At 37.7% G+C, this 27,134-nt stretch overlaps 1 protein-coding gene across 3 annotated transcripts in view; it reads left to right on the top strand.

Moving 5' to 3' along the window:
• TMTC3 (transmembrane O-mannosyltransferase targeting cadherins 3) overlaps nucleotides 1-26,801 on the top strand; it is a 46,780-nt gene extending 19,979 nt beyond the window's left edge. For all 3 annotated transcript variants that reach the window (XM_084640844.1, XM_084640845.1, XM_084640846.1), the window contains 9 exons: nucleotides 1,940-2,112; nucleotides 3,869-4,121; nucleotides 10,202-10,350; nucleotides 14,676-14,796; nucleotides 16,391-16,502; nucleotides 19,332-19,435; nucleotides 20,275-20,444; nucleotides 21,053-21,279; nucleotides 25,034-26,801. In XM_084640844.1, the coding sequence (XP_084496970.1) occupies nucleotides 1,940-2,112; nucleotides 3,869-4,121; nucleotides 10,202-10,350; nucleotides 14,676-14,796; nucleotides 16,391-16,502; nucleotides 19,332-19,435; nucleotides 20,275-20,444; nucleotides 21,053-21,279; nucleotides 25,034-25,851 (2,127 nt within the window). In that variant the 3' untranslated portion in view covers nucleotides 25,852-26,801. The remainder of the gene's footprint in view (nucleotides 1-1,939; nucleotides 2,113-3,868; nucleotides 4,122-10,201; nucleotides 10,351-14,675; nucleotides 14,797-16,390; nucleotides 16,503-19,331; nucleotides 19,436-20,274; nucleotides 20,445-21,052; nucleotides 21,280-25,033) is intronic.
• The last annotated feature ends 333 nt before the right edge of the window (nucleotides 26,802-27,134 follow it).

Here is a 27,134-nt window from a genome sequence, read left to right as displayed (position 1 = left end):
AATGAAGCATCTTGGAGCATACTGTTTTATGCTTGAGTTCATTGAAATTATTTATATGAAAAATATACAATAAACAGAGTTTACTTTGTATCTGTTTATGCAACAGTATATTAGTGAGAATTTATTGACATATGTGGGCCACCTGAATACATTGCTGAGTTGTATAGTGTGACAGGGTCAGGCCAGATGGCTACAGAAGGGTGATCAAAGGTAGATACATTAGCCCCAGATTAAGCAGGTCCCTTTTTCCTGAGTAAGATAATGGGCTGTTCCAGAACAATCAGGAAGTTACTGGAACCAATTATGGTAGGCAGGCTAATTAGGACACCTGGAGCCAGTTAAGAAGCTACTAGAATCCATTAGGACAGGCAGGCTAGTCAGGGCATCTGGTTTAAAAAGGACCTTACTTCAGTCCTTAACTTAGTGAGGTGCGTGTGAGGAGCTGGGAGCAAAAGGCGCACAAGGAGTTGAGAATGAGAAGGCATACTGTTGGAAGACAAAGGAGTATAAGCATCATCAGGAGGAAGGTCCTGCAGTGAGAATAAAGAAGGTGTTGGGAAGAGGCCATGGGGAAGTAGCCCAGGGAGTTGTAGCTGTCACGCTGCTGTTACAGGAAACGCCGTAGACAGCTGCGATCCATAGGGCTCTGGGTTGGAACCCGGAGTAGAGGGCGGGCCTGGCTTCCCCCATCCCACCAACTCCCTATTGGATAAAAGAGGAGGTGACCTAGACTATGGGTCCCACCAGAGGGGAAGGTCCCTGGCCTGTCCCCTCACCCACTAGGTGGGTCAGCAGAGACTGTGGAGATTGTTCTCCTCCCTTTCCACATGCTGTCCAGTGATGAGGTTAGCTGAGTGAATGGCAGGTTTGAGCCACTAGCAAAAGTGGCCAAACTGAGGGCTGCTGTGAATCTCTGAGGCGAGCAAATCCGCCAGTAAGCGCCGGACCCACCAAGGTAGAGGAGGAACTTTGTCACAATAGTTAATTGCTTAAGCCCTTGAATTGCAGCTAAAGAAACCTAGTTGCTGTTTGAAAAGAAAATGTATAGTCATAGTGCATAGCTACTGGTAAAATTAATAAAATTCCATAAAGAGAGGAAAACTCCTTATTTAAAAAGTTTTTCAATAAAAATGTATGGGACCATTATGACAGTGAAAATAGTGTTAATGTAAAAGAACAAAAAAATAAGATGTATCTACAATTGTCATAAAAATTGTGTTTGAAAATGGTGTGATCATGTAATATGGCTGTCTTCATGCATATGTGTGCCATGCAGATTTAAGGTTGCACATGATACCTTAACTTTGATATTTTTTTGACTTTGGGGATTGATTTTTTTTTTAAGAGAAAACAAAAAGGAATTTCATTCCTTTAGAACTTAAAAGCTTTTCTGTCTTGAAAAAAACTAGTAAGTGTGTTGTTTTTTTAACTCCATAATCTGAAACTGACTAGACACCTGTGGAATGTCCTGTTCCATGCATCTTCAGTACAGTTAGTTGTTAGCCTCAGTGAGGCCTAGTTAAGTTAGCCTCTATGAGGGCTAGTTCTGTGTCATATTACAAGCTGTTTGGCTTTAGTGCTGTTCAGAAAATGTGCAAGACTTTTTTCATAATGGAGGAAAGTGTGTCTCCCTTCCCCTCCTCCCCCCCCATACACAGTTTTGTATACAAAAACATGAAATATTTTTGCTCTTGTTTATTTAAAACAAAACAAAAAAATACTTTGGGCATAGACAAACTGTGTGAAAAACACTTGGATGCTTTTGTTAAAAATATTAAAGCTTTAAAAAGTTGTTAGTTACTGGACCCAGGTAGGCAACCTTAACTTTAGCAGGCACTGACAGTCCCACTAGAATAAAGTTCATATTGGTAAAGTATAGTGAATGGTGATTAAACAAGACTGCACTGTCTGATAACATAAATAATGTTCTGTTTTCTAGTATACTTTGCCTATGCTGTTCGATGCCGCCATGCAGATTCTCCGAGGGAAATGCAGTATTCCTTATTCTATGCTTCAAACACTGTTAAAGCTTATTGTTCTGATGTTCAGTACACTGCTCCTTGTTGTAGTCCGAGTCCAGGTCATTCAGTCTCAGCTTCCAGTGTTTACCAGGTAAAAAACAAAAACTAATTTAATAGGAAAGTTTGTTTTATTTTAAAAGATAGTAATAAATCAAACTGGCCTCATTAAGTCACAATTAAAAAGGCTAGAAAATACTTTAGATTTAACCTACTTTATTATCATCTTAGGATTCCCATACAGTCTTATATTTATATGTGATAAATCAACCTATTATGCTACAGCAATAACTGCAGTTGTTAAGCACCAGTATCATAGCAGTGGCCAGTGAGCACTCATTGAATGGTAAGAACATTTGGGCACTAGTATATTCAAACTTGTAGGCAGAAGGTGAAAGCCTTCATTAATGAAGCATTTTCACTATATATAGTAGCAATGTGTGTATAATAAACCTCACACATGAATAATTTAGTGTTTACAGTAAGTAAAACTGCAGTCCTTCAATTCTAATACCACTCTTCAGCTGCATTTCTGATTATCAAGCATCAATACTTGGAACGTATAAAGCCTCCTGTATCATCTAAAATAACTAGAAAAAGATAAATTATTTCATGTTTAGATGAGAAACTATTTTTAGTAATACGTTTATTAAAAGAATAAGGCAATGGAAGCTGTGATTTCATTTGAGAACTCAATATGAAGTAATCTGAAAAAATTAAATGATTGAAGCTAAAATATTTAGAATCTAATTTTCACTGTTTAGGCTGCATCTTTGTATATCGGATCAGACCCGATCCTCCAAGTGCTTAGCCCGCATGCTTAACTTTAACCTCAATAGGATTACTCACATGTTCAGAGTTAAGCACGTTGGTCCCATCTTGATGGACAAAAAGGGTGCGTTATCATAATGTGACTGAAAAGTCCCATTAGGATGAAAGCTAACACATTTGAAGCAGTGTTAGCTGGTTGTGTTTTAGTCTAGATATATAATATTGTGTAAGTACATATTTATAAATCTAGCCAGCTATCACTGCTTCAAACATATCAGCCTCCACTTTTTTATTTTACACTAATTTGCCTGTATTTTAGACTGCAAACTTGAGTTTTTCTCTTGTAAACGTGTTCGTCTATGTACTAACATTTCAGTTTAAATAGAAATGTAATTCAAAACTACATGTACTGCTGCAGTCAAAACAAAATAATGGAGTAAAATAATGAAAGACTATGCTGTTTAGTGAAACCTGAGATACTTCTCTCATTATGTAACTCCATTCTTCAAGATATTGGTTCTTTATTGTGGCCAGGCTTTGGAAAACACATACCCTTTACTATTAATTTCATTGCTCTTACTATTCATAAATTTGGAATTTTGTCATTCTTGTGAGTGATATGTAAATGTAGTCTACGAGCATTTCCCCTGGGAAGTTAGGCCTAAATATTTAATTATGGCCAAAGACTGCTCACAACAAGGGTTTTAAAAGTAGTCTGTGTGCTAAGCTAGTTGTGTCGTATCCCAGCTCTCTGAAGAAACTTAGAGCATACTCTGGCCTACTCTAACTTATGCCATCTGCCTGTGGTACTAAGGAGCTGATATGGCAAGTGATTACGGAAGCTCCAGCCAATTCTCCTTTCCCTAGCCATGCACATTATAAATGCAACAAAGATAAGATGGCTTGGGAGTTCCTAATCCATCTTTATCCTGCTGCAGGACTCCCCCTACATAGGCGATGGTTTAGGTCCAGCATCTGGCTGTGGTGTGGTGCAAAGTGACTGCATTGCAGTGCGGGGTCTAAGCTGTAACTTTTTTTCAACTAAAAGGTCCTTTTCTTTTTCTTCTCTTCTTACTTAGGTTTGATAACCCAGCTGCTGTAAGTCCATCTCCTGCAAGGCAGCTGACTTTCAACTACCTCCTCCCTGTAAATGCTTGGCTTCTTCTAAATCCCTCAGAGCTATGCTGTGATTGGACAATGGGAACTATTCCACTTGTGGAGTCTTTCCTAGATATAAGAAATATTGCCACCATTACGTTTTTTTGCTTTTTGGGATCTTTGATTGTCTTCAGTCTCCGATACCCTGGGGATTCCTCCAAGACTGTATTGATGGTAGGAATGATGCATGTTTTTAGTGCTTTTGGTTACAATGAAGTGGCCTATGCTGAAAGTAGTGAAAAACTCCTGAGATTCCCTTAGCTCTTCCTTACATCAACTTCAGCATCATTTTTAAGAAATAAAAGGGCTTTTCCTGATAAGGAATCTTGAACATTGAGACTCCATAGTGCCAGAGAAAATAATCAAGTTCAGAGAGAAAAAGGATTAATAGAATTTTCACCACAAATAGTCAGTTAAATAGTACTAGCTTATTTTAAAGAGGCCTTTTTATTTCGAGTGTTTAAAATGTCTGCTTCACTGATTGAAACATCTCTTTTTATAATAGAATGTTCACTGCAAATCTCCTCATGTAGCACAGCTGCATACACATGTTTTTTTTAAAATCCTTTTAGCTGTTTGATACTGATTCTTTGGCATGAAATCTAAGTGCCTGGAGCCTAGTTTACCAGAAAATGGGGATGCATTACTATATATTAAATACAATTATCCTCTCAAGTACTGTAACATGTAAACAACAGTGTAGGTCAGAAAACTGCTTCTAATCTGCTGTCTTTAGGGATATTAGTACAGTGAATTCCTTGTAGGCGCGATGTAGGTGGTCCGGCAAACATGAAGAAACATTGACTTATATGTCTTCTAGAATATTCCATTTTCAAACCTTGATCAAAATAGCTGCTACCATACAACTTTCTTTTCCTCCTAGATGTTTACCCTATTAAGAAACATCACACAACAGTCATTAAGTAAAATGGGTAAACCCAGTTTTTGTCCAGTGAGACTATTTGCAATATACATCTACTTTGTACTGATGTATAAAAATCTACAGTATAATTATGCATCTGTATCACAGCTAATTTTGTAGGTGAAATCTCTTTTTTCACCATCTGGTAGTACTTATTATCTAAATAAACTAGGTAAGCTATAAATGCTGCCTGATAAAGGTATAGGACAGTTGCTGTTGAGATATCTTAATTGTGATTAGAAATCTTTTTCTAAAGTAATCCACAAAAACTGAAATTCTTTTCACTAATTGGCTCATTTTGAAATAAAAACTCAGTGACTTCCAAGTGATACCTGTTCTTAGCCAATGGATATAAGATGTTTTCTGCCATTAAAAGTTTTGTTGCTTTAATTTATCCAGCATAGTTAAAATGGCAGACACCCTCTTTCACTTACACACCAGTTTTGAACACAGATTTATACTGGTATAAAAGTGTTTATACCTATATAGCTCTTTCTGATTCCGCAATGCAAAATAAGCTGTATAGTATCTTATACCTGTAGAAGCGTGCCCACACTTGGTCTTTTACCAGCATAAGTGTAACGGCAAAAGATCATGCCTTTGACTCACATACTTGTTCTGGTAAAAAGTGTAGCCTGTGTCTTCATTGCCCATCGATGGGGCCCCATCTGTTGTCTATGAAGAAAATTTGGTGTTATGACTTTTTGTGTACCTCTTTATTTTTAACTAATTTTTTACCTCTCCATTTATACAACACGTTGCTTATATAGTGCTTGTTAATCTACCATCCACAAGATAGGGAGTTAAAATAGGGTCCCAAAGCCACTTTCTAATTGGGTATACTGCGTACTTTGGTGTAGAATAAGTAGTTAAGACATCAGGCCTAATTGCAGATATTATTGTTCCCTGCATCAAGACAGAAAATGCTATCACAGCTCCTGGTATTGAAAACTGCCTGAAAACCCTATTGACTCTGGTTCAAGTTTAGCTGGGTTTCTGCTGCTCTCCTTATCTGTTTTGATCTCCTAATTAAACCAAAGTATTTATAACCTGTAATTCAAGATATTCTGATGACAGAGAGATTTTTAATTTATAATTTAGCCTTAAATTTTCCAAGATGAGTACTTTGTAGTAGTAAGCGAATGGCTATAGCAACTTCCTTTGAATTAGGTGAGCTTTTCCCCTCTTAGTTTTTTGACAGAACTTTTTTTCTCACCTTTAGTTTAGTTACATCTCTCAGTAACCAAAGAGAGCCGTAGTTAAGGTGGCACTTTATGCTCTAAAAAGCTTATGCTGATATATTCATCTTAGGTGTTTCCATGTGTTCATCACTGCTGTATCTACTAACAGATTTTAATTAAATGATTATATCTGATTTTAATGTACTTTCCCTGTGAAATTGATATGGACTGGGAAAACAGGTTACAGTATATGGTTAAGCAACAATTTTTTCTTCATCCCACAACTTGGTATTAGATTATTTTAAAGTGCAGTTCTGCTCCGTAAGTCCCTGTGAATGTGACACCTAATTACTTAATGGATTAGCTCCATGTGTGTTCACTAATATCCATTTGGTTTAGTGACAAAAATAAGTTTACTGCTTGTTACTCCTGTCAGCACTTCAGAACTACAGCAATTGAGAGAGCAGGCTATATTTTTTTTTCCTTCTTGTACATCACCAACAGAGGAACCTAAAGAAATTAGGTGTCCAGATCCCACTGAAATTTGGGTTCCTACCTCCTTTAGGCTCCTTTGAAAATCCTGATGAGATTTATTTACTAACACTCAATGAGTTACACTTGAGCAAGCACGCTGCAGGGAGTGAGGTGTCACTGCTGGCACTGAGGGCATATTTTGGTCTACAGATGATGATGATAAGAAAAGAACCCACCTCATCAGTTGGATCTCAGGTGGAGTTTGCAAGTCTGGCAGTTGAGTGGCGAATTCTAAACAGACATTAACTGTGCTCATTTTACATATACCATATTAAATGTGGAATCCCGCAATGCCATTTTACAGACCCTTTTCAGAATAGAACAACATCTTAAAAGAAAGCTGCCATTTTTGCTTGACATAAGCAGTCTGAAAATCTTGTTCTTGGAAATAGCTCTCCAGAGTCCATGTCAGTACGTACAACTGGGTGTTATGATCTCTGTAATAAAGCTTAGCACCTTTTAAGTCATTTCGGTTTTTCTTGTTCCAAATTTCCTTTTGACTTTTAACTAGTAACTCAAGCTGTTTGACTTCAGGTAGGAGACTGTTGTTCAAAATCCTTCTTTCTGAAGTGCCTGACAGCAATTATAGAAGGTGCAGCAGTATATACATCCAATTCCAGCTGCCTTAAACAGATTTAATTGGTATACTATAGAAAACACACAGTAAAATTGGTTTCACAGCTTTTTATTAACTCAGTATGAAAGATCTCCTTAAACAGATCCCAAATATTACAAGTATTTAAGAAAACTGAACACAGTTCAATTTATACTGCTATTGAACACAATTGGTGAACAGTTAGGGCATTTAAATAGCTCTTAGTATCAATGAGACTTGATAATTAGTGATTGCATCCCCGCCTTGTATTCTTACCCTGTTCTCCTTGTTAGTGCAGTTCTTGTAGTAATTTCTGACCACGTTAACTCTGAGCATAATTTTTTCCCTAGACTCTTTACACTCTAAACAAAAAAAATTACTACACAATTCCATCCTGGGCCATTACCAAAAAGTCACTGTTATACAGGGGACCAGTGACAGTTCTCATGTCCAGCACCACTAAAGCAACGGTTCCCAACTTCACGTTGCCCATGACTATGAATTGGTACCTAAACTATCTTCAAAAAAGAGTACACACCTTTTTTTAAAGGAAATCGTCCACTTTCTCCTCTCAGTTCCCAATAAGTAGTAATATCTGACAATATTATTTCCTACCACCACATCTTTGGAGAGTTGGTTCACTCTTCTAGTAAGGGAATTACTTGAAAAAGGGACCAGGACTGTGCCATAATAGACTTGCAAAGAAAAGTGTATTAATTACATTATGTATCTCTTACTAAACTGTATACACAAGTAACTCTCTTGCCTTTTTCCAAATAAATTGGATTACACCCCGAATGCTTTACTTATATATTTATTTTATACTTCTGAAATTTTTTCAACAGATTACAAAAATAAACATGAAAAAGATAGTTAGGCTTAATATTAGGAATTATGATTTTAGAGCAAAACAATTTTTTAAGTTTAGATATAGGTTATTGCAATAAAACTACTAGCTGCTAGTGGTTAAGTGGCCATAAATATGGCAACGTTTATTTTATAGCATAAAAGGGAAATTCAGGTTATATGGCTGTTCGTTAAAGATGCATCTATTACAGTATGAGAGTTAAAATATATCTATGGCAGCATAACTTATTTCCTATATGAAGCTATATTTATTCATCTTACTGCAAATGTCAGAGTATTTGAAATTCAGTATTCATGTTTGGTCAGGTTTATAAAATACCTCTTTCTTTTTCAATATGGGCTTGTAAATTTACTGAACTGTCACATAAGTAGATTATTGAAGATTTCCAGCCAGTTGGCTTCACTTGAGAGATTTATGCATCCAAAAAGCCCCAAGGAAAATGGAAAATGTAAGCAAATTTAGTTAAATCAATTTTTTTCAGTGCTTCATGAAATCATTTAATGGATTTAGATCTTGAGTGTCCCTAACAGTGTAATCAACGTAAAGTTAATTTAGGCCTTGTCTACGTTGAGCTTTCTGATAAGTTACTGCAAAGTAGCTCCACCAGCATTAGCAATGCAGGGAGTGCTAGTGTAGCTTGGTTGAGGGCTTTTTGTACTATCACTTCTCTGGGAGGAGGAGTATGATTCAAAGGCAAAAATGCCAGCAGCCAGTCTACACTTATGTTCTCATTTGTAGAGCTACCACTGTGCAGTGGGAGAAATTGACCAAAAAAAAAATTTAATGCAGAAACAGCCCTAGAGTGGCTCAGGACTATGAGCAGGCTTGTCTAAACTCCTTCATAGTCTGAATGATGACTTTGCCAGTTTCTGTTTTTGGGTCCACTATATAGTTGTGAGCTGTAGCAAATACAAATGCAATTGGTCTTTGTTTCAATAACAAAACCATTTTTATGCACTATTTTGGAGATATTTGGCATGCATACACTCCATGTGTAATTGTAAAAGATGTACATTGGTTAAAATGCTTTTAAATCGAATTGCAGTTTCCAAAACTTGCCTTTTTATTAGAATGTCAAATGTCTTCTTAAATATACTGGATTAAAAATACTTTTAAAACCAACCCATACATTTTGTACTGATAATTTTGGAGTGAACAACATGTGGGTAAGAGTTCTGAGGGAAATATTTTAAAATGGACAAGAAATGTTCACAATAATTTTACATTCCTATTGATAATAGGAATTCAACTAGCCACATGTTTGAATATGAATCCAAACATAACTGGATCTAAATCAAGTTTGAAAGTACCATTAAAGTGTCTTTGGAAGAGTTTCATTCTCTTCCTTTAAATATGACAAAAGCATCTGGGATGGATTCAAAGGGCCATATTATGGTTCAGTAACCGATGCAACTGGATTCTAGAACTTCTCTGATAGAGCTGTTACATTATACAATTCAGTTTTGTGTAATGTATAAGAAAGATAAAATTAAATCCTATTTCAAACCATTAGCAAATAAGTTCAAGGCAAATTAAGAAATTAATTTGTGGTTCTGATGTTCATATGTCATACTAATGCACAAGTTTAACAGCACACAAGTAATCTACATGGATAAGGGGCAAAAAAGAATAGTTGTAAGAGTCATAATGTTGAAAATTCTGACTTTCATGTTCCTGAAACATGGTGATTTAGAACCTAGGACCATCTCATGTCACTTTTTGTATGCAGAATTCCTCATTGAAATCAGTGGGAAATTCTTTAACATGATGGTATAAAGTTGTTGTTGATGTTTTCCTATTGTTTTTAATGCATTATGAGAACCGTTCTTTTAAAGAAATGTTAGCAGGTGGATCTTTTTTTTCCACTTCCAGCTTGTAGGCAACCAAATAAGTTAATTGGTAAAGCTTCATAGGTAACTAAGCAAAAATGGGTTCTTTCTCTTTGTAGACCAAAAATTACCTCCCATGTGAAAAAGATCCATTCTTAGTGTAATGTAGAAATTACACTTGAGATTTGTTAAGTGTACTTAGTCGTCTTAGTCTTTCATAAGGATTGTTTATTTTTTTATTATTATTTTTCTATTTGTTCAGGTGGCAGGCACAATTTGTAACTCTAGTTTTGATTACTAGTTCATGTTTGCTTTTGTTTTCTAGGCACTCTGTTTAATAGTGTTGCCATTCATTCCTGCATCAAACCTCTTTTTTCCTGTTGGGTTTGTAGTAGCAGAACGAGTGTTGTATGTCCCTAGCATGGGATTCTGCATTTTAGTAGCACATGGGTGGAAAAGATTATCAAACAAAAGGTAGGTCAAAAAATAGAGGGTTTGGGGGGTGGGGTGTAATTCTATGAATAAAGATAGTAGACAGAAACCAGGCACAATTAATTAATATCTGTAAAGTGCTTTGAGATTGTCTGATGTAAGTGCTATATAAATGTTAAGTATTACTGCATATTTATCTCTTTGTTCATTATAAAATAAAGGTAGATAAGTGGCTCTGCAAGCTTCTCCTAAAGAGCTCTAACCAGGTGTGTTTCTGTCTTTGTATGTTATATCAATTATTCTAGTCCAGGTTGCCTCTTGAACAAGGACTGCCAGTCAGGATTAATTTTTGGCAGTTTCGTGATGCGAACAGATGTCCACAAGGGACTTGGGAGGAGGTCCTCAAATATATTGTCAGGCTGTACTAGAAGGACAGGAGTGGTTTAATTAGGCCACAACTTCATTATTAACTGTCTGGGAGTACCTGGCAAATAAAAGTGTACAGCATAGGTAACTCCATGATCATTTCAGTATCTACCGGGGGCTTCTGTCAGTCTCCCCACCTTTTCCATCCTGGTCCCCAGCCAACCATCCCCCTATTCCCTGGAACAAGGGTTTAGGTGGGGCTATAATGGGGGATTTGGTGCCCTGCTGTACCAGTTATAGGAGCCCAAACCCTCCCTATTTCTAGTCTTTTAACAAATGCCTTCTTTAAATCCTTTACCAAATTATCTGATCACTGTATCCTTTGCCTATGGAGTACCTGCACTGGACATCCACTCCACAGAATTGAGTTGCAACCTTATAGACTAATGCCTGTTCCTTGCTTACCCCAAATAAGCTTCCCCTTCCTCCCCCGCCCCGAACCCATTACTTTGCCTCGGTCAGTCTGGCAGTGAGGAGGAAATTCCTTCCCAGCCCCCTGAGAAAGCAGCACCTATTGTGGGAGCTCACAGTGGATCATGACTAAACCTAGTATTTCACCACTTTCAAGGGTGGGTGCTGCTTCGGTTGGTCCAGAGGGCTTCCCCCACCCAGCTTCTGCCTATGTACTCTCCCCCATCTTCTGGTCACCGGGGGCAGAGACAAGTTAGGATCCTCACACTGATCTGCTCTGCAGCTACAGCAACATCCTTGCCACTTCCCCACCAAGCCAGACCATGTACCCCAGCCCTCCCCGCTTAAGATGCGGTGCAGTAATTTTAACTAGTATTCAAAATGTTATTTGGACCTATAATGTCATTGCTTTAAAATGTGGTGTTCATTTGGCTCTTGTAGATTCTTGCAATGAGAGAGCCATGAAATTCAACCTTTCTGCTATTTTTAGGTGGTAATGAGTCTTTTGTTTGAAAACAAATTTTGAATAGGGAGAAACATATTTAGTCACCTGCTTATGTTGAAATCTGTCTTTTTTTCTATTAAAAAATGATCACCAGTCAGAGGAACCAATGACATCTTGAAAACTGTCTCAGATTAAGGGCCTGTATGTAATTTTAAAATTACTTTTGTTTTAAATATACTTCTTGAACTAAAACTTGGAGGTAAAAGAAGCTACTTTTGTTGGTTTATGTGTAGGATGAACATAAATCCCATACCATTATCACAGGTGCTTTCAAAATGTTGTTCTGCCTTGTGGTAGTGTTTTGCTTTTCAAGTGTCTGCACTGTACATATGCAAATATGAAAGGCTAATGTACTTAATCCCATTGCATCACTTAATATTACAGGTTCAAATATTGTGAAGTAATCGTGGAATTCATATCACCACCTTCACAGAACAGTATTTGGGTTTCTTTGATATTTCCCTGATTAATTCGCAATCCTTTATCCTGAGCACTTTATTAGCTTTTAATATTTCTAATTCTTTGTGCCTTTGCACATCTGAATTGAAAAGATATTTTACAGTTGTTTAAGTGTAGAATAATTGGGTTAAAATTTGTTTTGAGATTTGAATTTGGAAACTGAATCAAATGTTAAGAAAGGAAGGTAGTCCTTACCTCCCTCTTTCTCCTGATCCACAAATTGTAAGCTCGAAGGATTTGACTTGTGTAATTAAGTTTCTATAATGTATTGGTAAAAAGCAAATTGGGAGTGTCTTTCAGGTGATAGCAGAATTTACAGTGCAGGTAGGCTTCCATCTTGTAACCTGAGTGGTGCTTTCAACTGAGTGTATGATTCACTACTGAGCATTTCTTCATGATTTTTATATTCTCTGTGATTTATCTTTTTCCAAAGGGTGTTAGTGTCAATAAGTGTCTTTTTCTTTAATAAAATTTTTTTAAAAATAAAAAGTTTCTTTGAAACCAAATATTTTCTATTGCAGTGCAAAATTCTTTATTTCAAGTTACATGCTAATGTTGCTGCTAAGTAGACCTAGCCTTTCTAAGCCTAATAATTAGTCCCATCTGTTTTTAGATCAAAGAAACACAAATGTTTAATTTTGTTTTCCTTAGCATTGCTATACATTTTCTAAAGATTACGCACAAAGAAATATAAATTAAGAATTTGTTCTAAGGAGAATATGTTCAAACTTGACTTATACTTTATTTAAAGGACAAATACTGTCACTTGTGTATATTGAACTACATAGTTTATATAATGTACATATAAAATATATTTCAGTTTGCTGTATATTTAAAAATGTTGATTACTGGTTTAGTTTTATGAGATGCAGAGCTAAGGATGGACAGTGGCAGCTTCTGTGTACAGGGCCACCCTATAGGAGACATTGCACAAACTCCCAGTCTCACTTTCACAGCCCTAGGACTACAGTGATATGAGAGCAAATGCCTTATAAATGGACATGAGATTTCCTGCTGTCTGATACCTGCCATCTGCAGAGCCTTTCCCCTGCCCCCTGGACACTGTGTTCATAGGAAGGTCTCAGGTGTCCCTGGACCATTTGCACAGGCACCTAGAGGGTCTTGCGTAAAGAGAGAGACCCCATTGTCTCAGGAAGGTGTGGGAATAGCATTAGTTCTCTTTTTGAAAAGAGAACTAATGATGCCTTGGTAAAGGGGCAAGGATTGATTATATAAATAAGGCATGTGCCAATTGCCATAGTTTTTCTGGCCTGTCTTCCTCATAGGTCTGCACAATATCTAAAACATTTTAAATGCTACTGTAGTATAAAAAAGATGTTTGTTTTCATCATGCCCCCTGGGGAAGCAGTAGTCCCTCACTCTTATTCCAGAAATACAGCACACAGGGAACAATTATTATAGAACACACAATATAAGAAACAACTGACAATGAGCCACTACAAGTTGTTTACATTTACATTCTCTGTTGCATAAGAGAAGCATTTTAAAGCTTTCTTAAAACCAAACAATTTTTAAATGTATTTACCAGAAGGTTACTGTGTCCTTACTAGTTTTTTCCCAGTGGATGGATTGGGATTTGGGGTCCAAATGATCAGGCTGCTACCATATTTTCTATATCTGTCTCAGATAAATCAAGTAGCACCCCCCAAAACACCCAGTCTGGATAGAAAATAAACTCTAGAAAAAGAAGTTTCATTATTTCAGGCCAAAAGCGACCACAGTGGTCATCTAATCTGGCCTCCTGTATGACACGGGCCTTAGAACGTCAAAATAATTCCTTGTTGATGAAGTTGTATGGAGGAACAGGCTGGTCACCTAATGCTGAATTTTCCTCATTTTCCGTTTTTAAAACTGATTTAAAAAGCTAAAGATACATTAAAACTTTCTTCCGTTTAAGAAATTGTAGTGGCCACAGGCTGTTATGTGATTGTGAATAGACAAGTTGGTCCAGGAGACAACCTCTCCACTAAGATGATGTCCAAACTATGTAAAAGTTAGAGAAATTGTGCATTAAAAAGCTTGTATAGGATGGTCCTGTATTAGACAAAGATGATGGAATAGATCACCTAGTAGGCATTCTCAATATCTGCTTTTTAAAATACTTAAATAACTTTTTCATTTGACTTCAGGATCCCATTCATTGCCTTAATTTTGAATTGGGCTTTTGAGTTTGTCATATGTAAGGACCTCCCACATTCTTATTTTAGTTTTAGAAAAGTGTTGTGGATTATTGTAATAGACTTATTTATCAAATGGACATTGTGACATTATAATTGATACAGTAAATAACAAAAGTTTGAGGCTAAATATTCTGTTCCTCAAAGTTCAGAGTTTAAATTAGTTGCTAGTGTTCAGTTGGAATAAATTACAATATCAATTGCAAAATGTTCCCTTTTCTTGCTTTAACTCACCAATGAGTAACAATTATACCTACTCTCTGGAAGGAGGTAAAATATCCCCCTTAGCATAATATTGAAATAGTGTAGTGGGCCAGTATTTTTACACCTCTGATTTTAATTTGGTTTTGGTTTTTTTTGTTTAACAGTGTGCTGAGAAAGCTGTCCTGGGTTTGTCTGTCTGTAGTGCTATTCACTCATGCCTTAAAAACACTGCACAGAAACTGGGATTGGGAATCAGAATACACCTTATTTATGTCAGCTTTAAAGGTACAGTATTATGTTTCAAAGTGGCGTAGGGCAAGTAGATAATGGATCATTGGCTGCACTGGAAGAAGGACAGGAGACACTAGATGTGGTTTAATTAAGCCGCAGTTTTATGCTTAAATGTCTGGGAGTACCCAGCAGGTAAAAATGTTCAGTTCTGGTAATTCCATAATTGTTTCAATAAATATACCCGGTGAGCTTCCATCAGCCCTCCCCCTTACCCATCCTGGTCCTCAGCCAACCTGCTGATCGGACCTCGCCATCCCCCACCTCAAATGGGGCTTAAGGGGGGAGGGCTATAAAGAAGAGGGGATTGGGTCCTTGCCATTCCAGTCATAAGAGCCACAACCCTCCCCCTGTATTTCTGCTCCTTTAAAGACTACTTTGTTTAAATCCTTTGACATTTCTGATCACTATCCATTCCATATGGAGTACCTGCACCGGACATCCACCCCACATTTACATAATTAGTTGCAATATCATAGCCTAACTCTCATTTCATGTTTGCCCCAATTAAGCTCCCATGAACCTGCTGTGGGGGAGGTGGAAATAAAAAACCGTTCTCTTTGGCCAATCTGGTGGTGAGTGAAAAATTCCTTCCCAACCCTTAAATAAAGTAGCAACTAGTGCAATGCCCACAGTGGATTCTGACAAACCCCCATATTTCACCACTTATGTTGGAGCAAGGGTGGGCGCTGCTCTGCCTGGTCCAGGTAAAACAGGGCTTTTCCTGCCCTGGCATGGACCTATATAATTCCCCCTCTCTTTTGGTCACCTGGAGTTAGGATGGGTCAGTGTCCCAACACTGGCCTGGTGTGCAGCTGCAGCAGAAAATCATTCCCTGGCTCTCTAGCCCTTAAAAAGGGCACACACCATTTTCCAGCAAGCCAGACAATGGCCCCCCACTACTTACTGTGAAGTGAGACCTTTTTAGCCAGTTTCTTCAAAATTCTAAGTGCAGCTGAGCAAGATAATATTGGAGAATTGCAGTGTTTGGTTTACAAGTTATGTTACATCATGGCAATCCTTATGCCCAAATAATTGCTTCTGAGAATGTTTTAAAACCAGTGTGTCATCTCACATTGGAATTAATGTGCAAAAAAAAATAAGGTATTGGGGCTTTTGCTTGATTGTGAGTAAGCACAATAAGCACACATTTGAAGGTGTTGTAGAGCATGGTTGATCATTTGGATGAACCCACAGATGCATTTATTCTGTTGAGGACCAGACCTCTGAAAAATGTGAGCCCCAAAAATAAGCCATCTTTGAATTAAAGGTGAGATGGAGGAGTCTGTTTACTCTTGGATGCCCATTTCCCTTTAAGAATTGTAATACAGATTGGATGGGTTTTGGACTTTTATAAGGATTGAATTTGACAGAGCCTGGTAAATAAAACAGATCCTGGGCAACAAGTTTACTTTACTTGCTGTAATTCTCCCAATCTGTGATTTGATATTCTTTTTACATAGTAGTTTCATGGAATTTATGTAACTTTCTAAATTATTTGCTTTGCTTCTTTAAATGTATTCAGTATAGTTAAAAGCACTCTAAGTGATATATACTTGAAATTTAATATCTGTATGCCTTCCATATTCAGGTAAATAAGAACAATGCCAAACTGTGGAATAATGTGGGTCATGCTCTGGAAAATGAAAAGAACTTTGAAAGAGCTTTGAAATTCTTCGTACAGGCCACACAAGTGCAACCAGGTAAAAGTTATCGATGAGTTGCATTTACTCAGGTGCATTCAGTGGTGTTGATGATTTCTTCTTAATAATTTGATACTTTAAGGGAATCTCTCTTTTTGTAGTCTATTCTAAGTGCACTCTTTCAAGAAATTACTTCTGCATTAATTATGTTTGTTTCCGTAAGTGAACTTTAAATCATGTAATATATTTAGTAGGTTGACTATAGCGAGATTATTCTCTGTAAGAAATGTGGACAAAATATTATCTTATTGTAAACTTTTCTGAGTGAAGTTTTGTGGATTTACAGAAATGCAGGGTTTTTAATTTCTTAAAAGGAATACAGTCTAAGTTGTAACAGAGGTTAATGAAGCTTAAGTACATATGCAATATTAATACTAAATATTCCTTATACTTTATGTATCGTTAATACTGTATTGACACAAAGGAAGCAGGTAAATACTGTTATATTTTTTTTTAGTTTTCAAACCTATCTGAAAGGAAAAAGTAAATAACTTACAGTTTAACATGCATATCATATTTGTGGAGCACTACACACAAAATTTGGTGTGCTTTTTGACGTTCTATACAATGCACAGTACATGTTTTATTATGTAGGAGTTGTGGTTTTGGAGTGCATTATAATTAATTGTATGGGTGGGTGTTTTGTTTGAAATCCAAAGTCAATAGAAGTTTTGATTATTTTTTTTGATGCAGTTACAGCTACAGGGTATTAGCTGTTTAAAAACAAAGGGGAGAGAGTGAAAAAGGATTATTGTCACCCAAGGTTCTTTGCACTTAAGCTGCCATGGTGAGAGAAAAATTGCTAACCAAAAACCCTTATGATCATTTAGCTTTTGTATGCCACACTCTTTTTCTGTTTTAGTGGTTTGTTTGTGGTTTTGTAGTCTCAAAATGACTTCAAACCGCTAGTACTATTACTGTTTTCAAAAAGCTTTAGAAATAATTGTTTTGCTTTGATATTTCATCTTGCCATTACTCAATTATGAATTAACCTTTTAAGTGCTGTGTATTAAACTATGGGGTCACAAAGCTGTTATAGATTGCACTCACTTCCTTTGTCAATAAAGATATCTGAGATTAATATGTTCAAATAACTGTGTACATTTAGCCAAAAGAAAGGAAAACAGAAATTTTCTAAAGAGAATTGGAAGTCATTCCTGGCTTCTTGAAAGGTAACTTTGAAGAGTGGTTTTGTATTTTAGTTAGGTGGTTAGTATTCAGATCCATTTGCTGCTCTTATCAGAATCAGACTTTTAGTCTTCTCCATCATGTAGGGTTTATTTGATTACTTCCTCTGCCTTATTCTGTAAAGAAGACATAAAAAGCTCCATTGGGTTCTGTTTGGGATGTCAGTGCTTTAAGCCCAAAGGGTATTTAGTTTGATTCAAGACGAGCACGTAAGGTCTGCCTTCGTCTGTAAAAGAACTTTGTAAAAATGCTTATAATCTGTTCTTTGAAAAGTCTCTCACTAGGAAGTCATATAAAAACATTTATCCATGTGAGCCGATTTGTCATCCTCTTGTCAATTCTACTTGAACTGATCTGCTGGATAGCCACGTAGAAAGTACTGCAGTCGTTCACCTCAGATTCTTTCCTAGATAATGTTCTCACATATGGAATCAAAATGTATGGGATGATGTACAAAGTATGCTTAGGACAATCTTGTTCAATGTTCTAACATCAGCTTCTGAACATTGAGTGCTTTTAGCCAAGAATCGATTTTTACCGAGTTTGAAAACCCTAAAAGGGATCTACTGAGTTCTTATGAATAAATAACCTTGGCACAATTCTGCTTATAATGTTTTCCTTTGTTACTTTTTCTTTTGTATATTGTGATACAGCAGGGCAAAGGAACAGTGGGAGAGGGGAGATATATAAGCTCTAGGCTAATTAAGGCATGGTTCTCTGTACTCTAGGGAAGATTGCTACAGGTTCATTGGAGCACCTGTAGCCAATTTAAGGCCCTGTCAGGAACCTAATAAATAACCCCTGCTTCAGGCAGACAGTGTGTAGCGAGGATGGAGAGAGGACTGGAGTTTGGAGGTGTGTTGCTGAGAATTGAAAAACCAGAGAATTGGAGTAAGGGAAACCCTTCCCCAGCGTCAAGGACTGAGGGTAACCCTGCCCAAGGTGGAAGAGGGTAAGAAACCCACAGGGATTGAGAGGGGCTGAGGCTCAGAGTGAGGAGCAAACCCAGACCTCTCCCCCACTTCCCTCCTCTACCACCTGTCCAGATCAACTAGTAGGGCCCTGGGTGCCCCAAGAACAGGGTCAAAAGGTGGCGTCCAAGCCCCTCTGCCAAGAAAAGCACGGGACCTACCGTACCAACATCAGCCATTTTGTCACAATATCCATGTTTTTATAAAAGAGAAACTCTTAATTTTTATCTCCTGCTTACTCTTAACCTAAAGTCATAATTTTTATATAATTCTTATGCAGTGTAACTTGTCCCTGTGCAGAGGCTTGTACACCTTTTTGGTTCACCCACAGTTAGTTATTGTGAAGACTTTTCTTTTATTGTCACAAACAGAACTGTGATTTCAGGTGAGAAGTGTCAGGAAAAGTTAGAACTCTTCAGCCATCAGATGTATTTCAATAAAAATTCCTTCTTTAATAAATGGAGAAAGGGGAAGATCCACAAGAAGTGTAACCAAAATCCAATTCATTTAGAATATTTTATCAGTTTTCCAGCAGGCATCAATGACTCCTTAATATTCCTTTGGCTTACGTTTATAATGGAGGCATTAATATTTAATATTCATGAGGCATAGATTTTTAAAGACACTTACTTATATGAGACATGAATGGAATATCAAATTTTTTTTTAAGATGATATTGGTGCCCACATGAATGTAGGAAGAACTTATAAAAATTTAAACAAAACCAAAGAAGCAGAAGAATCATACATGATTGCTAAATCACTGATGCCACAGGTAAGTAGTAATGTTTTTTAACTACCATCCTTTGAAATCTTTCTAGGTATGTCTACAGTTATGATGGTCTGTAGAGTACTGATGCTGCATACCCAGCTAGCGTGAGTAGGGCCCTACCAAATTCATGGCCTATTCTGGTCAATTTCACAACCAGAGGGATTTAAAATTGGTCAATTTCAGATGTTTACATCTGAAATTTCAGGGTGTTGTAGCTGTGGGGGTCTCAAACTCAGAAGAAGCCCCAGGGAAGAAGTCCTAACTGGGTCACCCTGAGCCCCAGCAGGAGCCCTAGGGGAAGAAGCCCCGAGCCTGGGTGCTCTGAGCCCCGACTTCAGCTGCAGGGCTGAAGCCTGAAGCCCAGACTGCCCTGAGCCCCGGCTGGGGGCTGGAAGTCCCAGTCCCGGGCTGCCTTGGCTGGGGTAGAGGAGAGGCCCTGAGCCTGGGCTACCCTGGCTGCAGCCGGCAGGAGCGGAAGCCCCCAACCCCAGGAGCCACTGGCGGAAGAAGCCCCAAGCTCGGTGCCCAGTGCCATGGTAGGAGTCCCAAGGTATGGCTTTTTTTTTTTTTTTTTTTTTTTTTTTTTTTAAATAAGCTTCTTGGCATATCAAATTGCACTCTCCTGTTTTTTTTGAAGGGAAGGGATTTATGATGTTTTAGAATTTATATTATCAGTGCTAACATGGCATTGTAAGTTCAAGTTGTTATATATCCTATTTTACCTTGATGATAAAAGAAGTTTGGAAAGCAGCTTCATGCATTTAACTATATGCGTTCTTTCTGATTTTTGTTTTTAACTTTCCACTGGTTTATTTTTTATTTATTTATTTTTTTTTGGCCAGATTATCCCAGGTAAAAAATACGCAGCACGAGTTGCTCCTAACCATCTAAATGTTTATATAAATCTTGCAAACTTGATTCGGACAAACGAATCTCGCCTTGAAGAAGCAGATCAGTTGTATCGACAAGCAATTAGTATGAGGCCAGATTTCAAACAGGCTTACATTAGCAGGTATTTTTGTTGATTTGGGGAGATGTTTATTCTTCAAAATATACTAAAGTTTTGTTTAATATTATAGAACGCCAATAAACAACTTAATTTATTTACTCTATAAGGGAATTAGTTTTGAACTGTTTAAGAATAGGGGGAAAAAGTCTGTCAGTTTACATTTGAAAACAAGATACAGTTTTGTTGGTTGTAGTCAAATATCATAGTTCGTTCCCAGTTTATGAACTTCTACTATTGGTAATTTGCCTCCAAGCTTGTTCTACTTTGTAACTTCATATGTCAGTATAAACCATCCTGCTTTAAAGAATGCTTACTCACAACATTCTTTTCATATCCTCTGGGGTTGGGGCTCCAAACTACAGCCTGTTCAAATGGACAGTTCAGCAAGCTCTGCCCTAAATTCCTTTGTCTGCAGTGCGGCCTTTTTAAAGTCTCCTGACTAGGTCTTAATAGGATTTCATATAAAATGATCTGATTATTTAAAGTTTTCTTTACTCCTGCACCACAGCCCTCAAATTTAGGGAAACAAACTGTTAATAACTTTTTATTGTAAAATATATGTGTATGTTTCTTCGGCATGAAAGTTAAACAGAAATTTGGTTCCTCGACAGGGGTGAATTACTTTTAAAAATGAATAAGCCTGTGAAAGCGAAGGACGCTTATCTTAGAGCCCTGGAATTGGACAGAACCAATGCAGACCTGTGGTACAACTTGGCAATTGTTTACATTGAACTAAAAGATCCAACAGAAGCCCTGAAGAACTTCAACCGGGCATTAGAACTTAATCCTAAACATAAACTGGCATTGTTCAATTCTGCGCTACTCATGCAAGAATCTGGTATGTTGGTTTGCCTAAAATATCTACTCTATATTTGTATTTGGGAGAGAAGTTGGGGGTAGGTACTTGGTGGTGTGGGTGTTGTTTAAAGGTCCCAAACACCATTTAACCCTTCCTTGGGGGAGGGATAGCTGGTTTGAGCATTGGCCTGCTAAACCCAGGGTTGTGAGTTTAATCCTTGAGGGGGCCATTTAGGGATCTGTGGCAAAAATTGGGGATTGGTCCTGCTTTGAACAAGGGGTTGGACTAGATGACCTCCTGAGGTCCCTTCCAACCCTGATAGTCTATGATTTACACACACTGTGATTAAGCTCCTAATGATGTCTGACTTGTCGTCTTTAGAAAACAGTCACATTCTGTTTTTCTCAAGAACTGCAATTTCCTCTCATCATTGCCCCTCTAGGCTTCTCTAGACCTTATGAAACTTCTTTAGTTTTACCAGGGTTTTACTTGTGCATGTAACCCATCTGATGTTTGTGCTTGTTTTTAAGTCTGCATTATTTTTCTTATTTTTAAGGTATCTTCTTATGCATATAGAGCAGGGGTGGCCAAGTTTATTGACCCTCTGAGCCACATATGATGATTTTCATAACCTCAAGAGCCAGGCGCACCTGCCAGGGCTCAGGGCTTCAGCCCCTGTAGGACTCCCCTGCTGGGGCTTTCGGCTTCTGCCTGCAGCCGGGTGGTGTGGCTTGAGGCTTCTTCCCCATGGGCCTCCAGAAGCCACGAGCTCCCCTCCCTGCCAGCCTATTAGGCAGAGAAGTGGGGGACATGGTGAGTTCTGGGAGCTGCACTTTGACTGTAAAAGAGCTGCATGTGGCTCACTAGCCACAGTTTGGCCACCCCTGGTATAGAGCATACATAAAATCCTTGTTTCTAACCAGTTTCCCAAAATGCTTGTAAATGTTGACAACTATTTCACATACATTTATCTATTCTTCACTGACTAAAAGTTTCCATTGACTTCATTGGGCTTTAAAGCTGATGTTAAAGAATACCTGCCTCTTTCTATATGTTGCCTTGTAATGTCAGTGGCTAATGTAAATCTACATCAGTGTTCACTTATTTTGCTTAATTTCTAGTAGAAGTTTTTGAAAAGTATGGTTACATAAACCCTGTATATGCACATTGGCAGTTACTAAGATTATGTGGCAAAAGTAACTAGTTACAAATTTATTTTTTACTGTGGAGAAAAGAAGAGTGAACTGCCTCTCAATAGGCATAGTGTGTATTCTACATAAAGTTGAGCAAAATCCCATGCTAAAATATATGTAGTGGAGTGTCGTAAAACGGTGCAATGAGCCGTTAGTTAGTTTTCACCATAACCTGATCAGACGGCAACCTCTGTGCAGTGTGTGCTCCAGTATTTAAACAAAAATCATACCTGACAAAATTTGAAACACAAGAACTTTAAAAGGTGTAAAATAGATTACATGGGCTATCTGTAATTGTGGAAGATTCTATGATCTCGGATTTGATATGCTGTTGGAAGATATTTTAGCTTGGCTTTGAGGTCAGACATGATGATCTAATTGTCCCTCCCAGCCTTAAAATCTATTCTTTAACAGTAAAATGAGGTCCTTTCACTCTGATTGCCTTTGCAAGAGCTAGTTGTCTGAATTGACCTTTTCTCCTCATTCTGAAGGAGTACTTGTGGCACCTTAGAGACTAACCAATTTATTAGAGCATAAGCTTTCGTGAGCTACAGCTCACTTCATCAGATGCATATCGTGGAAACTGCAGCAGACTTTATATATACACAGAGAATATGAACCAATACCTCCTCCCACCCCACTGTCCTGCTGGTAATAGCTTATCTAAAGTGATCATCAGGTGGGCCATTTCCAGCACAAATCCAGGTTTTCTCACCCTCCACCCCCCCCACACAAATTCACTCTCCTGCTGGTGATAGCCCATCCAAAGTGACAACTCTTTACACAATGTGCATGACAATCAAGTTGGGCTATTTCCTGCACAAATCCAGGTTTTCTCACATTCCCCCCACCCCCATACACACACAAACTCACTCTCCTGCTGGTAATAGCTCATCCAAACTGACCACTCTTCAAGTTTAAATCCAAGAACATCGGGGGGGGGGGTAGGAAAAAACAAGAGGAAACAGGCTACCTTGCATAATGACTTAGCCACTCCAAGTCTCTATTTAAGCCTAAATTAATAGTATCCAATTTGCAAATGAATTCCAATTCAACAGTTTCTCGCTGGAGTCTGGATTTGAAGTTTTTTTGTTTTAAGATAGCGACCTTCATGTCGGTGATTGCGTGACCAGAGAGATTGACGTGTTCTCCGACTGGTTTATGAATGTTATAATTCTTGACATCTGATTTGTGTCCATTTATTCTTTTACGTAGAGACTGTCCAGTTTGACCAATGTACATGGCAGAGGGGCATTGCTGGTACATGATGGCATATATCACATTGGTGGATGTGCAGGTGAACGAGCCTCTGATAGTGTGGCTGATGTTATTAGGCCCTGTGATGGTGTCCCCTGAATAGATATGTGGGCACAATTGGCAACGGGCTTTGTTGCAAGGATAAGTTCCTGGGTTAGTGGTTCTGTTGTGTGGTATGTGGTTGTTGGTGAGTATTTGCTTCAGGTTGCGGGGCTGTCTGTAGGCAAGGACTGGCCTGTCTCCCAAGATTTGTGAGAGTGTTGGGTCATCCTTTAGGATAGGTTGTAGATCCTTAATAATGCGTTGGAGGGGTTTTAGTTGGGGGCTGAAGGTGATTCTCTCTGGTCACGCAATCACAGACATGAAGGTCGCTATCTTAAAACAAAAAAACTTCAAATCCAGACTCCAGCGAGAAACTGCTGAATTGGAATTCATTTGCAAATTGGATACTATTAATTTAGGCTTAAATAGAGACTTGGAGTGGCTAAGTCATTATGCAAGGTAGCCTGTTTCCTCTTGTTTTTTCCTACCCCCCCCCCCGATGTTCTGGTTTAACTTGGATTTAAACTTGAAGAGTGGTCAGTTTGGATGAGCTATTACCAGCAGGAGAGTGAGTTTGTGTGTGTATGGGGGTGGGGGGAATGTGAGAAAACCTGGATTTGTGCAGGAAATAGCCCAACTTGATTGTCATGCACATTGTGTAAAGAGTTGTCACTTTGGATGGGCTATCACCAGCAGGAGAGTGAATTTGTGTGGGGGGGTGGAGGGTGAGAAAACCTGGATTTGTGCTGGAAATGGCCCACCTGATGATCACTTTAGATAAGCTATTACCAGCAGGACAGTGGGGTGGGAGGAGGTATTGGTTCATATTCTCTGTGTATATATAAAGTCTGCTGCAGTTTCCATGATATGCATCTGATGAAGTGAGCTGTAGCTCACGAAAGCTCATGCTCTAATAAATTGGTTAGTCTCTAAGGTGCTACAAGTACTCCTTTTCTTTTTGCGAATACAGACTAACACGGCTGTTACTCTGAAACCTCTCCTCATTCTGTTCGCTCACGTCTTCTCAGACTTGTAGAGATCCCATTATTTGGATCTATCATATCAAAACTAAATCTTCTTCTTCAACAGGGAAGAGCACTATGATATGTTTATATCTTTTATAGCCTTCAAAGATATTAAGTAGCATTTGAGACCCCGCCATTTCTGCAGCTTTATTTAATGCTAAGCATATATAATATTAAAGAATGTTACTTTTTAGTTTAGGGGTTATGTTAACATTTTTCAGGGCTATTCTGAAAATGTTTGCAAAAATATCTGTAATATATTTTCTGTCACTTTAGGTGACCCTACACTTAGACCTGAAGCCAAGAAAAGGCTGTTAAATTATGTGAAAGAGGAAGCACAAGATGCAAATGGCTACTTCAACTTGGGTATGCTGGCGATGGATGACAAAAGAGATGCTGAAGCAGAGTCTTGGATGAAGAAAGCCATAAGGTTACAACCAGGCTTCCGAAGCGCTTTGTTTAATTTGGCACTGCTTTATTCTCAGACTGCAAAAGAGCTGATGGCTTTGCCAGTCCTGGAAGAGTTACTGAGATATTATCCTGATCATACCAAAGGTCTGATTTTAAAGGGAGACATCTTAATGAACCAAAAGAAAGATATAAGTGGAGCTAAAAAGTGTTTTGAAAAAATCCTGGAAATGGATCCTAACAATGTACAAGGAAAACATAATCTTTGTGTAGTTTATTTTGAGGAACGAGACTTAATAAAAGCAGAAAAATGTCTTGTTGAGACATTAGCATTAGCACCGCATGAGGAATATATTCAACGGCATTTAAATATAGTCAGAAGTAAAATTTCATTGCTCGGTGCTGCAGAACAGTCAACATTTCCAGCAGATGGGACTGCAGCTGTGGGGGAAAAAAAAATTCCATTTGAAAACTTGAAAGAAGTAAAAAATGAACAGAAAACCACCCAGACATTGAATAGTAACATTAACAAAGGACAGTCAAATAGCAAGAAACGAACAGGCAAAAATAACACAGACAAAGAGACTAAAAAAAAATCTACAAAAGAAATCAAAGACATTGAAAAAAAAAGAGTTGCTGCTTTGAAAAGACTAGAAGAGATCGAACGGATTTTAAATGGTGAATAGCCTTTATCATGTCACAATAGAGCAGGGGGAGGACGCAACTTTTAATTATTGCATAATGTTTGATCAAACTGGAAATTAGACTGGTGCTTTGAAAGTGGAAAGAATATTGACAGCATATCATTTAACAAGCAGAAGAGGGCTGCTTTACAACACAGAGTATAATCTGTCGAGAAACCTGTAACATTTAATCAAGTTTTTTTTTGAGTTGGGGGTTGAGTATGAGAAGAAAACATGGATCTTCTAATGGTGAAGAATGGCACTCTAACACTAAAATACTGGTGGCCAGAGAGACCCTGTAACAGTATTCTCAAGGAAGCATAAAAAAATCTCAGTGGAGAGCTAATGGGGTAACCCAGATACATTGCAGCTTGATTCTGTATGATTCTATTTTTATTAACTTTTTCTAAATTTCAGTATGTGTCAGCCATTGAAATCTTTCTAGATCTTCACTATGCAGTAAACTTTTATTTGCATTACTAGTGTTCCAGAGCTTAACAAAGAATAAACAACACGCACTGTCACCAGTGGTATTTTTAAGGTAACTTTTTTCAAACAATATACACTGATGAAACAACACTCTAAAATAATAAATGCAATTGTTTTCTAAATATGGGATGACACAATAATGTTTTAATTGTTCTTCATTTACTATAAAAATAGTTTGTACTATTTTATCTAATTGATAAATAGAAATCCTGTGGTGCTCTCATGACATTTTACTGTGTTTTTTCCTTTTGAAAAAAATGCATATGCATCTTTCTCTACTACCAGTCACCAAGTTGTAAAAAATCATTGTACATCAAACCTTTGGGGGGGTTGGTTCATTTGCTCCTGAGTTCACTGGACACTGACAAATGCATCTCAGTAACTAGTATGCTGTGCAGTGGTCCATGGAGCATTTGTATCAATTGATTTCATGGTGTAATAAATTATTCATTATGTATAGTAAACTGGCTTTATTATTTGAATTCATCGAACAGTATTTTAGTCTTGTGACTGTCAACATAAACTAATTATAAAAATGATTTACCTACTCTTTATGGCAGTGTTATAATAATTAAGCCACTAATTTCAGCACTGTTTAACATAAGGAAATGTACCTTCTGATTTATTTCCAAGCACCAAACTCCTCTATTGTTTGATATTTTGTCACCGAGTAAGCATGATTTTTTTATTAAATATTTATTTTGACTACTGAATTTCTAAAAAGTTTCCGCTAACATGTCTGTCACAATGCACAAATGTAATTTCTCACATGAAACATTTTGTTTGATAATTTCAAC

The sequence above is a fragment of the Lepidochelys olivacea genome, assembly GCF_965140295.1.
Source record: "Lepidochelys olivacea isolate rLepOli2 genome assembly, chromosome: 1".
Taxonomy (NCBI): Eukaryota; Metazoa; Chordata; order Testudines; family Cheloniidae; genus Lepidochelys; species Lepidochelys olivacea.
This window is presented reverse-complemented; position numbering and strand designations above follow the sequence as displayed.